The 13752-nt window shown below is 49.0% G+C and overlaps 1 protein-coding gene across 3 annotated transcripts in view; it reads right to left on the minus strand.

The window, feature by feature from the left end:
• The window catches only part of TRAF3 (TNF receptor associated factor 3), a 102288-nt gene that overhangs the window by 18805 nt on the left and 69731 nt on the right, over nucleotides 1-13752 (minus strand). For all 3 annotated transcript variants that reach the window (XM_033108487.1, XM_033108489.1, XM_033108488.1), the window contains exons 2-5: nucleotides 11282-11543; nucleotides 9416-9467; nucleotides 6681-6785; nucleotides 5919-6086 (exon numbers count right to left, since the gene is read on the minus strand). In XM_033108487.1, the coding sequence (XP_032964378.1) occupies nucleotides 5919-6086; nucleotides 6681-6785; nucleotides 9416-9467; nucleotides 11282-11526 (570 nt within the window). In that variant the 5' untranslated portion in view covers nucleotides 11527-11543. The remainder of the gene's footprint in view (nucleotides 1-5918; nucleotides 6087-6680; nucleotides 6786-9415; nucleotides 9468-11281; nucleotides 11544-13752) is intronic.

The following is a 13752-nucleotide window of genomic DNA, read 5'->3' on the forward strand; positions in this document are numbered from 1 at the left end:
CAAGTTCAGGTGACCGGTGAAAGTGGCATCCACCGGAGGTGGTGTCTTAGCAGCAGCCCTCTGTGCCGGTGCTGCCTGGACACGCGCGCTCAGGCCAGCTCGGCCCTCAGTCACGGCACAGGCGGTGTGTGGGGGGCTGGGACTCGGGTCGGTGTCCAGCCTTTGCTGGTTGCAGAGGACAAGTTTCCTTTGGCCTCTCTGTTTGGAGCCTGGAAATGATGCATCTCAAATACCTGAAAACAGTGTGATCTACTGGGTATTTCAATGACTGCCCTGAAATCTTATCTAGATTATCTTCAGTGTGGAAAAAGTGGATAAATTCTGGTTTAGCCCTTCTCTGGATGGCACAAATTTAACTTCACAGGGTCTGGATGAGGGTGACTGTTCAGCTCAGTACCACGGGCCCCTGTCCGCAAGCACAGTAGGGCAAGCACAGCAAACACACGGGCCCTGAAGAGCACTCAGACATGCGACCATGGGCCACTGGGGAGAGACGGCTGCAGGCAGAGCCACAGGTGTAACTGCTGAAAACACGACTGAGGGAGGACAGGCTTGAGGAAGCATCGCTTAACAGAAGAAAACTTGGCGATGCATCTTCTGTGGCCCCGGGGTACTTCTGATTCTCATCTGGTTTTCAGATTCTCTCTGGATGTCCAGTTAGGCTGCTAACTTGAATGCCAGGGGAAACACTCGCTGGGTGTCTCCTTCTGACAGCAGGCGTGGGAGCCCAGGTCAATGGGGGCCTATGCGAGGACACTCCTCTCCTCTGAGGAGGCCGGCAGCTGGCACCGCACTCAGCTTTCTTGGGCGTATTTTGAAGTTCCTGTCTATCAGTGCACAGTGGGTCTGCAGCACAGGGAGGCCCACTGAGGGCCAGTCCCCAGCTGTTCAGGCCTCCTTCGAAGGCACTCGACTGCACTGAGCCCGAGCAGCAGGCCTCCCCAAACGGACACCGCTTCCCATTCTGCTCAGAATGGTATGCTCAGAATCCCAAAGAGTTCCCAGGTGCCAGGGTCAAGGCTTTCTGGGTCCTTCAGTGAGAAACCGGGGACAAGTGACTTCACCTCTGTCCTGTCTGTCCCAGGCAGGAGTGGGCAGACCTCCCTCACAGCCTGCGAGGGATGACTCAGCCCTGCCAGGTCGTGCTCCACAGGTGCTGCACCTCCTCCCTGAACCTGCCCTTGATCCTGCTGTAACCGCTCAGGCCAGGCGCGCACTGGTGCTGGGGCCAGCCAACGAGACCGCTAGGAACGCAGACAGACAATCACCCTGGAGGGAGTAAGGGGCACGGAGCTCAGGAGGGGAGCTCTGAGGGTGAAGCCAGGGCCGGGGGTAGTGATCTGGGGAGGACAGAGCTGGCCATGGTGGGAGGTGAGGCTGGGGGCAGCAGGGCCAGGCCAGTCAACCTCGCTCTATGTGTATCTCTGCAGATCTGCGCAAGGATATCTGAACAATAAACTTCTCGAAGCAGGCTTGGTTGAGTACCAAAGGTACAGGCATTTTAATAGACATTGCCAGACAGCCCTCCCATGACCCCACGCACCCCCCTCCTAACCGTATGTGTGCTTCTACGCCCCTGTCAGTCCTATCAGACAGTGACGGGTGAAGAGCGATGGGTACCATTTGCAATTCTTTAATAGCGGTGGCTCAGCGTACGTTTCATGTTTATTATTTATATTTCCTGTGAGTTGCCTTTTCATGGCTTTTGCCCACTCTAGTGTGTTGCACAGTGACTCCCCTCCACACACACACACTCACACACACACTCACACACACACTCGCACACACACACACACTCACATCTACCCAGAATCTCACAATGTGACCTTATCTGGAAATAGGGGCTTGCAGATGTAGTTAGTTACGATGAGGCCACAGTAGATTAGGGCGGGACCCACATCTAATGACAGGTCCCTGTAAGAGGAGAGGACACTTAGCAGGAAGACAGGCACATGAACATAGAAGCAGACTGGGCAATACAGCTGCGAGCCCATGAGCGCCACCACGGGGAGCGCCACCACGGGGAGTGAGCGCCATCCACCAGGAGCTGGGAGAGCTAAGAAAGGCTCTTGCCTGAAGCCTTCTGAGGGAGCACAGCCCTGACGACAGCTCGGTTTTGGATTTCTAGCCTCCAGAACTGGGAGATAATAAATTTCTGTTCTTTTTAAGCCACCAACTTTGTGGTACCTCGTTCCAGCAGCCACTGGAAAAGAGTATACTCATTTTAAAAACTGCTAATCTATTGATATGTAAGAACTCTTTGCATATTAATAAAACTAGTCCTGTCTATAAAATTAAATGTTAACTTTGATACATACACAGGTGAGACACACAGGAGCCATAAAGTAGAACGACAAAGTGAACACCCATCAGGGATCAGAAGTAGCTCGTAATTTCCATCCACCCGTGTGCTCCCCTCCGACCTCACCTCCACTCTCCCCCAAGGAGGACCCACCGAAACCACAAACCTGAATTTTGTGTTTCCACTCCTTTTGCTTAAAAAAAAGTTTCATGACACATATATTTGTGCCAGACAAAATACTGTTTTGTTTTGATTGCTTTTGACTTTTACTAACAGACTCTTACCCCGGGAGCCGCCTGAGACCTGCCCCAATAGCTTCAGGCTAACCCATGTGCTGTGCAGGCCCGCAGGCCCTCCTTCCACCACGTGTAACCACACTGCCACACAACTGTCCCTGCCGTATCACACAGTCCCTGGGTCCACCACAGCTGATGGATGTCGGACGTTTCCAGATTTCTGCCGTTCTGGTTACATGTGACTGTGTGTCGTGGTGTGTACGTGGGACAGTTTCTCACATGTCCAGAAGAGCTGCTCCTTAACTGAGCACATGAATGCTCAACCTGCAAAACACTGCCAAGTTGTTTTCCAAGTGGCTGCACTACATGTGCTCCCATTACAAGGTGCACATTCTCCTGTAAAATGAGATCTTTGCAATTCTGACTTCTCACAAATTAACAAAATTGTTTAAAGAGATCAATAATAATTTCTAGACTAAATGTAAAAGGGATTTTTCCTGACACTTTAAATTATGCCGACCAACTTGAAAACAGCTGATACAATGTCAATACCACAGTTAAAACATAAAAAAGAAATTATCACATGAAGTGCAATGGTCCAGAACTTCAACACTTCATCAATCTGTATTTTATCAGCACTTGATGTACTGACAACACAAAACGTAGGAAATGCAGGAAAGTCAGGGTGACCTGGGGTTTCAGGTCTGCCTAAGTTAAGTTAGACGGCTGCTCTTTCTAAAAATAAACTTAAGGCCTGAAAGGATGGGACTAAGCGTATTAGAAATCAAAGGGCAAGACTTGGGAATCAAGTCATGCCACTGATGGGCCAGGAGGACCAGGGCAAGTCACAGAATCCTCTCTAGTGTGCAAGGAAGTAAGCGTGCAACTGACCTGCTAGTGTAAAGGACTGAGAATCCGGGGAGCGTGCACAGCAGTGATGTGCCTTACATAGTTATTACAGGCCTGACAGAGAATAACATGTGCCTTAAGGTACATTCTGATGTCAACATCGTTAAAATAGTTTAAAAACTTTCCTTCACTAGAGCGTAATAAGCTTTATAAGGAATATTTGTTTGCAGAGCTCAGGGTCCAAACTTGCTGATTATCATTTTGTGTCTCTGCCTATTGTGCCTCTTTGCCTCTTTTGCAGCTGACAAACTTAAGACCCAGATCAAGTCAAATGCCACCTGTGCGCCAAAGAGCTCTGTGACCACACTGGGCTAAGTGAGCTGGCCCTTCCTCATGGCGCTTCTTTCCTCCCTCAGCTACCGCACTTCCCACATACGAGTCCCTCACCAGGTAGTGAGATGGGGGGAGAGACTGTACTTCATGTCTTGTGCGTCCCCAGCAACTAGCTCAGGGAGGGGCTGGTGCCCAACAGGCACTCAACCAAAGTCTCGTGGATCCATATGCTGTGCTATTATTGAAAACTGGTCTCTTCACAGCTTCGTCTGGAGTTCAGAGCCAGTTACTTATATGGTGTTTAACTGACACCCTCTACAACTTTTTCTCAAGTGAAAATTAATTCCTGGATTCTATTCTGCAAATAAAGGCAACTGATTTTTGCAAGAAGCAAAGTGTAACCTTGACAGCAACGTACTAACGTTAAGGTCTGAAGGAATTCTTCAACTATGACAAATGTTACTGCTATTCTTCATAGGGGAGCACAGTTCTTCAAAGTTCTTAATAACTGGACACGTCTAGAATCATTCAGGAGAAAGATTTCACAACAGAAGAAGTCACAGGCATAGAAAATTATATAAAGTAAGGTAAGCATGGAGATGATAAGGAGTATATCGAATTTCATACTGAAAAGTAAAAAGCCTCTCCTAGATTTTAGTCAGTAAGTGCTCTAGGAGATGGAATTCGGCCCTCGAGCCCTGGCTGCACTTCCCTAGTCCCCTCCCATCCGGTGACCCCATCAGTCGTCATCCTGCCATGTCCAGAGGGCAACTCCCAGGCCTTGCGTGCAGCCTCTCGGCACAGCTGCCCCAGCTGGCCCTCCAGCTCCCCGCCCCACCCCGGCCCCTCTGCTGGAGGGCCCCTTCTTAGCAATCTGTCAGCATTCGTGCGCCCAGGCTTCTGTTCTCTGACTGGCTCTCCTCTCCACTCACTCCAGTCCCATGGCCGCGAGGACCACCTACCGACACCTATCTGCAGCCCAAACCACCCCGCTCTCCCCCCAGGCCTGTTACCCTCCATGGAGCCCCACCTCGGGAGGACACTCCAGTTCATTCAGCTGTGCTCGTTACAAACACCGGGTGTCCTCCATAACTCATACTCCACATTCGAGCCATCAGCTGATCCCATAGGTTTTACCTTTGAAAGGTTACCCCAGTATCCCTTCCTCTCCCTGTCTAGGCCAACACTGTGTCTCACCTACATGCCCCCGAACCCTGTCTACTGGTGACACCTGCCAAAGCAGCGCCACGTGGAACTCTGACATCACCCCTACCCTCTAGTCTGCCTGTCACCCCCTGTGCATCCAGCCTGTGTTCCAAGCATGGAACACACCGGCCTCTCACGGCTCCTAAAACCCACTTGCCAAGTTAGTTCTATCTCAGTCTGAACGTTCGCTCGCTGTTCCCTGTGCGTTGGTGGCTCACCGCCTCAGAGGCCCGCCTCATCACGCCCTGCCCTGACGCCAGCTTACTCTTCATGGCACGAATCACTGGCCCACATTATATCCGCCTAGTATCATCTTTTCCCCTGGAAGGTGACCTTCACCATTAAACCCTCAGATCCCAGCACACAGGAGGTACTCAGTAAATATTTGTTCAACAGATGGACACATTTTTGAGGGTTACCATACCATTGATTTTTTTTTAAATTACAGTTGACACTCAATATTATTTTATATTATATCGTTGATTGTTTTTAAAGTTTGTCCTCTACCCTCAACATCTCTCTCTTTAATTTATAGATAAGTGATCTGATTCTAACATGCGTACAATATCGAACTGCACCAAAATAATTGAGGTATGGAAAAAATGTTAAATTCTCATCTCTCCCTGACAGACAGACAGCTGCACTTTAACACCGCAGGATAAACTAATACTCTGTGCGGTGATGGTAATCACAGAGCTGTAAAAAAATGAACCCATCCAATGACATTTTGAGGCCATTCCCCGGGACAAGGGACAAACACTACCTTTTTCTGAATAATTTGTCTTCATTTTTTTGGCACCCATCAAGGCAATGGAAAATGCTAACTACATAAATCAAAATGGGTAAAACATATAAAGCTTAACTTTTAACAGTCAAATGAAAATTGCTATTTATTCCTGTCTTTTCTCTTTGTTCCTGTTAGAAGAGTCATTTGAAAGGACAAACAACACCTGGATAGAGCAGAAGGTAGGTGACATAAGACAATACTGCACCTGCAATGTAATCATTGGAACTTGACTTTTGCAGTGACTGCACGTGGCCTCGCGGTATTTACAGGCCTTCTCCACGTGATCACGCAGGTCTTTTCTCAAGACTCTTTCTTTGCAGTCAGCACGAACACACGGCAGTTCTTCAAACTGGCAATCATTCTTCAAGTGTACCTGTAAGACCAACAGTTCAAAGTTCTTAATCGGCAAAACAATTCAATCTGAAGTACCAGATGTTGGCCTCTACACAATTAAATCCTACAGAAATGTTTCTCTATGCAGCTATACGACCAGTTTTTCACAGAGAATAGTGACAGATGTATCAAGAGACACTGAATTTCACTCTATTTAGTGTTTACTCAGACTATAGTGCTTTTGAAGAATTAAAGGCAACTTTTCTTCCTGGATAAATAAACGGTTATCTGCTAAGGATTTTATTTTATTCTAATTCAAATATCCTTTCAGGATAAAATGATACTAATCAAAAAAATATAGGCAGTTACGTGCAATTTCAGGGTGAAAAAAAGAGAAGGTTTCAGTGGGCCTTCCAAAATTAAAATTCACATCAGATTTCTTTCTATTCGGAATAGGCTGGGGGTGTTTAAAAACCATTTGACACTTCCGCTAATGATGTCATAAAAACAACATTTCATGCCCAAGTGGCTGTGATGGCTTTCATATTTGGTTGTGTTTTGCAGGATTAATGTAAGCACGGTCTTCAGGTGCCACATGGTACAGACCAGCGACTCATGTCACTGCAGCACTTACCAGCAGGTGTCCCAGTGTTAACTGGTCGGCACAACCTCGACTTTCATTCCTACAATATATCTGAAGAGCGAGAATCTCTCTCTTGCAGCAATTGTCCTTAAACACCTGTGACAGAAAGACAGTTATTTTAGAGGCTTAGTATTTCTTAATCTCCACATGCTGCTACTTTGGACAAAAAAATCATAAGAGCACCTTTTAAGTGGACCTCAGCAAACATTAAGGGCCATCTTAGTTTCTAATTTCTGTAAGTAGAATAAAGGAGCTGCCCCCACTGAGAGACACAATTTAAGTAACAGAACTGCAACTACCGTCTTTTATTAGATAAGCCCGAAGAAAACAAGTTATACTGAATAATTAGAGACCACTTTGGAGCATCCAGACATTTTAGATTCACAATGACACAATCTCAAGGCGGGGTACATGGGACCAAGTGCACACTGAGACCCTGGACTCCTGGGAGCCAGCACAGCACAGGTGGCCACGGGAGAACACCTCCTACCAAGAGACAAAGGCAGAACCTGCTACAGCTCGATGCCCTTTCAGATCGCTTGCTAGAGAAACTACCGTAAAAGATTGCATCTTGCAGACAGCTTGTAAAACATTTATTTTCATTCCTTCTCCTAAGGTTATGTCACTCACAACTCACTTTTCACCAAAAAGGAGGCATTAGCCGGCTGGTTTGTTTTTTTTTTTAAACTCTTTTAAATTTATATTACAAAGACTGAAGTTAGTCCAATAATGAAAATGTTTTCCTGTGAAAATGAAAACCTTCCTTTAATTTCGTTTTCCCTTTAGAAAACAATGATGTGCATTCCTTCTAACAACACAATCTACACTGTCCTTGTCCTCAGGCATTTCTAAGGAACTCCCATGTGTAAACATGTCACAGGGGAAAAACAGGCAGGGATCTCAACATGCCTTTCTCAACTTCACTGGCAAAGAAATAACGTCAACAGCTGTTAAGAGTCAAAAATAAACTAATTTGAAGTCAAACTTAATCCTTTATAAAATGACTTTTTGAAAAAGGTCATAATTTAAGATACTAAAGTCAACAAAACAGGTATTTTTAACCAGTAAGAAATAATCTTCCTTTTTTCTCATTAACTTTCTTAACTCATTTGAGTTTAACTTTACAGATAGAAAACACAGATTGAAAAGATCAGAATAATAAAAGTACAGAACTTTAGAGCTGAAAAAGAGCTGACAGTTTACTGCAACTGTCCCACATACAGAGGAGGACCCTGAGGTCCCACAGCGGCACCCATCGTCAGCGACCTGCTGAGGTGAGGGGTGGATCTCAGTCTCCCAGGGCTCAACTTTCCCAGGAGGACCCACGGCTTTAGTAAGTCTCACTTATGATTCTTCAATAAAACTAGTAATTTTACCTTCAGCTACCATGTTTCCCCGAAAATAAGACCTAGCCAAACCATTAGCTCTAATGCATCTTTTGGAGGAAAAATTAATATAAGATCTGGTATTACATTATATTATATAAGACCCAGTCTTATTTTACTATAATTAATATTAATTCTTGCTCCAAAAGACGCATTACAGCTGACGGTCCGGCTAGGTCTTATTTTCGGGGACACACGGTATCCACGCCATTGAGAAATAGGGATAGTAATTCTGAAGACTGAAACAGACACTGAAAGATCACCTTGTTTCAGTGTCAGTTGTGCCGACCTTCTCTCCCAATCACATTGTTTAGATACACATTATTGAGTTAGCAGGTCAGCTGGCATGTTAAGATACCCCGTAGAGTTGAATGACTTGTTTTTCTTAAAAACAATCCATTCCCTGTTACTAACCCAAGTCTTCAGCAGCAGGTAAAGACTCAGAAAGGAAAAGTCTGTTGCCATTTGGCCAATCCCGTCTAACTGTCCAGAGCAGGTCCACCCAACACCCTTGCCCTGGCCAGCCAGGGGCACCTCCCCCAGCAACCCCTCCAATCCCTGCACTTGCCTGGCTGCCCTGACGACGGGCCCAACCTGCACAGTGTGTCAGACAGGAAAACCCCAGAGCAAGAATTTTACTGTACAGTTTAATGATCTACAGTTAAAAAACTGTTAGGTTCATTAATCAAAATATCAGAATTACACATTTTTATTGCTATTTTAAGTACTTTAAGAACGAGTCATTTCAGACTAAAAGTGTGCTGGCAGGTCTGACAGCATGTGGATGACCACAGAGACACCATGAGATGGGATCGGGGCCCCAGCTGGGGAGCTGGTGGGCGACCTCGGTGGCCCCTTGTGCTCTGCAGTGATACCCACGAGCTTTCACTGCACACACAATCACACGAGGGGAGGAAAGGGGCTGAAATCTACGCGAGTCCAATGACTGAGACGCTGTGTGGGGAACAGGGCGAGGGCAAACTCAAAGGAAGCCCTCAGACGAGCACATGTCTGTAAGCCAAGTACGAGCTGTCTGGGACAAAGGCCTGAGCACCCGTCTGCACTGTACTTGCACTGGCTCCTTTACTCCTGGGGTGGGGAGCACCTGTTACAGGTGAGGAGAGCCTCAGAGAGTGAAGCTCCTCGTTGAGCTCACACAGCTGGGCAGCCACCGAGCAGGCCTGCCCTGTCTGTCCACGGGCTTAGGTGACACAGTCCCATGACCCGACCCTACTGTACCAGCTGTCACACTCTGAGACAAAATCGGAGCGCCGGAGCCCTGGAGGCAAACTACCCAGCTGAAAACATTGCACCAAATAATTTATTAAACACCCAAAATACCTTATCTTTGATGATGCTTTCTTGACACGCAGTACATTTTGGGCTTGAAGAGCTGAGGGGAAACACACAACGATACGTTAGAGCGGACGGCCCTGGACGTGCTGATCCCTCTGCCGGCTGAGCAGCTGTGGGGAGGTCCGGGCGGCAATCAGAGCTTCAGGGTGCCAGGGAGAGTTTGGTTTAAATACGAAGAAAAGGGCAGAAGTATTTCTAACAGTCATTTTCCGTAAGGAAGTTTGTAAGTAGAACAGCTAGATCAGTCCCATTTGGAAAGCCCCTTTCAATTAAAAGTGAAATTTTATTTCAGAAACCAAAACTAGCTGTCTGCGTAGCACTCTGCAGTGCGAGCGTCCAGCTCATTAGGACCTGCTACTTTCTCCGCAGCTCTTTCTTCACGGTGTTGAAAGGCCAGTGCAATCCCACAGACCTACAACAGCACGGGAATTTAAAAGAGCCACCCATCTCCTCTGTCATTCTTGTCCCTAAACTCAGAACAGGAGCCACTGCTCCCAAGCTGCCCGTTTTGGACTTCTCACCCCATCCTGGGCCTGGAAACCACCTCCTAGAGATTAAAAATAAAACCTAAGCATGAGCCCTGCCTACTGCCACAGCCCTGCCTCGGGGCTCCAGGAGGACCAGCGGAGGCTTCAACGAGGAGGCAGCAGGGCTGGGCACATGTGCTGGGGCCGTAGGCTCCACGGGCCTGGAAAGGCAGGTGGGAGACCTGAGGGGTGACGGCACGAAAGGGACACATTTTATAAGAAAAGCTGCTTCGTTCAGACTACACTAATACAGAACTTGTGCGAACCTGTTTCAATCGTGTGAATCTGCACATCCTTAGACCCAGGGCTGAGCAGCGTCTGGGTGGGCTCCCCTGACACCTGCAAAGCATGGAGCAGGCGGAGAGCCGGGAGCAGAAAAGGGGCGGAAGCAGAGGGGGACCAGTCCCTGGGTGCGCCCCTCAGCCCGCAGGCCAGAGATCTGGTGCCCGAGTCACGGCCACCACCAAACTTGACCTAGAGAATTACTTTCCCCACAAGCGGGGAAGCTGAGTTCACTGTCTGGGGTCAGTGCACAGGAAGGAGCACAGCTAGGAGCGCCCGGAGGAGGGCGGCGGGAAGGGAGGCCAGCGGCCGGCTCAGCGGAGTCCCGAGGGGGCGGCAGCCTTCTCAGGTCCATGTGTCCTGTTGGGGCCCGAGTCTGAGTGTGTCCTGCCATAACCCCCGTGCCCAGCACCACGCCCAGAAAATACCTGCAGGGTGAACGAAGCAGCTTTTTGGCCGGTGTTACTTCTGCCCTAAGACTCCGGCCTGCCGTGCTAACCGCCCCGTGACTCTTGGCTCCCAGGGGCTCGGTGCGTGTTCCACTCAAGCGTGCGGGGTCAGCTCACTCAGGCTGGGGACGTGTCCGGCCCCTCCTGCTGACGCTGCCCCCTCTGCCCTGCACACCAGAGCACTCCGCTATCTGCCGATGGGTGTCTCCACGGAACTGTGGGCTCCTTAACACTCAGCAACACAGATGAGGGCGGAGGCGCGGCGGGGGGGCCGGGAACCAGAGTGGCCAGCGCTAGAGGAAGGCGGCGGGAGCAGGAGACTTTACAGGAGATGCTTGTGGGAGAAGACAGGCGTCTGCGGACGGGGCTGGGGGTCCAGGCCACAGGTCAGGGGCCCCTTAAACTCAGGTACGGGTCCTATTGGGTTTTCCTAAATGATTCCCACACTGGCCTCTGAGAATTTACTGGGTTTCCTCAGAACTCTGAACTCTCTAGAGCTTATGTATTAGAGAAATAAGTGAAGAAGTGGGTGGCAGAGCGAGACTGGAGAAGCCGAAATGCAGTGAACACAGACCGGGGTGGTCGACGCCTACCTCAGCACGGAGGCCATGCAGGTCTCACAGAACCGGTGCCCACACTCGGTCTGCTTGGGGTTGCACAGCGCCAGGCGGCACTTCTCGCACTTGTACTTGTCCTCCACGGTCTTCACGAACCTTTCTTTGTAACCTCCTTGTTCAGGGACAAAAACTGAAGTCCCGGCGCTACGGTCAGGGTGCAGCTTCAGTGGTGGGTTGGTCTGCAGTGAGCTGGAAGAGTCCATCTTTTTACTCGACTCCATTTTAAGAAAGAGAATTTCTGTTGGGAAAAAAGAACAGAAAATAAGTAGAGGCCTATCACGTTATCTGTAGCGAGGAAATAACAAACACAGCAAACAAACACTTTTGGAAAAGCAAAAGTGCCTGAGAGCTGTGTCTCTTTGCAGTTTTAAGGAACACAAGACCATCCTGACTTCAGCATGTGACGGGACCAGGACACCAAATGTACCCCTTCTCTCTAGGTCACCCAGACACTACTGTTCACACTGCTATTTGAAAAGCTTCCTAAAAGGTGCACATCGTATTTGCAAGGGCCTTCAACACGCAGATCGACTTCATTAGTGAGTCCAACTTCTAGGCATTCTGATGTTTGGCCCAAGCAAAAGCCATTCTCAACCCACTTTATTTCCTTGTTGTCTCACTGTCGATGAGTGTCTCGAGGACATGAGTCGGGCAGCTCGTCACACTGCGATGGCATCTCATTCTGACAGCAGCACCTACTGTCTGATGGTGTGCAAACTCCTGGCCCTACTCTTCACCGTGTCACCCCATGAGAGTGCGCCCACAGTGCCCCAGGCGGGGTGACAGACGGGCGCTTGCCGTCCGCCTGCCCCCATCTCATTTCAAGTCCTTGCACTGTACACCCACTGTGGATGTACGGGCACTCTTGTGCCCGGGGACAGAGGGACTAGATGGGTGTCCTGTGCCATCTGGGCAGGCTCTCCTACCACACATGGTGACAAGTGTGCAGATGGCTGGTACCCACCTGCAGGTTCCCATCAAGGGACAAAGTCTGCAGCTCCTGACGTGAACCACAAAGACCCCAGCCTGGGTGTGTGGCGCACCTCTGGTGACCTACACAGGAAGTGTCTTCCAAACTACACTGTGGCCTTCCTCGGTCCATCGATTCCTGCTCTTACAAGAAGAGCCCAATGCTTTCCACTCACGAGGTGCTGAGGACCCTCCCCTCCCCCCTCTTCTCCGGTCAGCGTGGCCGTGCACGGCAGGTCTGCTGTTCCTGGGGGACCGTGGTCCTCACGCTGCGTTCAGCCCTTTCTGAGGCTGAAAGAATGAAGGTTTCATGCCCAGGATGTTTGGGCGTGAATGCCAGCAGCACATCTGACAGATAAATTAACTGGTGCTCGAGCCACACTTGGGTTAGTTTTAACAAAATAGAACATTACTGCGGCAGTGTGGGAGCCTCCAGTGAAATCTGTCAATTTGTGAAACCAAAAGGTTTTCAAAATGACCTCAAAAGGCCAGCAGCCCTGTGCTCACAGACCTGGTGGTCAGAATCCTGCTCATTAAGACGCGAAGTAGGAAGGTACCCCCACGATTCCTGCTGTCAGGAAAGCGGGGACCAGGAGCCAAGCTGCTGCCCTCTCCCACTCTCCACGTGGGGCACCTTTTCCGCAGGTGCTCTAGGGGCCCCACTCCTGGAATGCACGTCTCCACCTTCTCAAGGACGTCCACCCTGGCCAGCCCTACGCACGCAACCCCTTTTGCCCCGTGTGCACTTTTCCCACGGCACTCCTGCCTTCCAGGACGGCGTGCTTCGTGTTTATTGTCTCTTTCTTCAGTAGAATGTAAGCACCCTGATGAAGTGGATTTTGATCTGTTTTGTTGACTGACAAACCCCAGGTACCTAGAATAGTGCCTGATGTGTATAAGATACTCAATACACATTCACTGAGTTAACAGAGAGAATGAAATGTCCAGAACAGGCAAATCCAGGGACAGAAAGCTGATCCAAGGTTGCCAGGGGCTAGGGGAGGCGAGTGTCACTAATGGACCTGGGGTTTCTTGCTGGTGTGATTGAGGGGTTCCGGAACTGGATAATGGGGATGACTGCACAGCTCTGCAGTTACTCCAAAAACCACTGAACGATCGACGTTAAAGGGGTGGATTTCATGGTACGTGAATTATATCTCAACTTAAAATCTAAACAAAGAATACTATAAAGTAACTGTTCCAAATGGTTCTACTTGGGTTTGGTTACCTTGTGATAGATACAGTCACATACTTTAAAACCTAAGACTCTAAAACTGAAACTGTACGTGCCTGATACTGTGGACTTGCCTGATGCAAGAGGGGGTGATGAGATTTTCATTTATATTGTAACAGTACACGCTCTCGAAGAAAACAACAAACAACTAAGACATGGGGTGTAAAGGGAAAAGAATCAGGTTCCAGAGGCAGATGCTCCAGTCTGGGGTTCTGTGCAAGGGCACACATGTCCAGAAATGGCA

The sequence above is a fragment of the Rhinolophus ferrumequinum genome, chromosome 6, assembly GCF_004115265.2.
Source record: "Rhinolophus ferrumequinum isolate MPI-CBG mRhiFer1 chromosome 6, mRhiFer1_v1.p, whole genome shotgun sequence".
NCBI lineage: Eukaryota > Metazoa > Chordata > Mammalia > Chiroptera > Rhinolophidae > Rhinolophus > Rhinolophus ferrumequinum.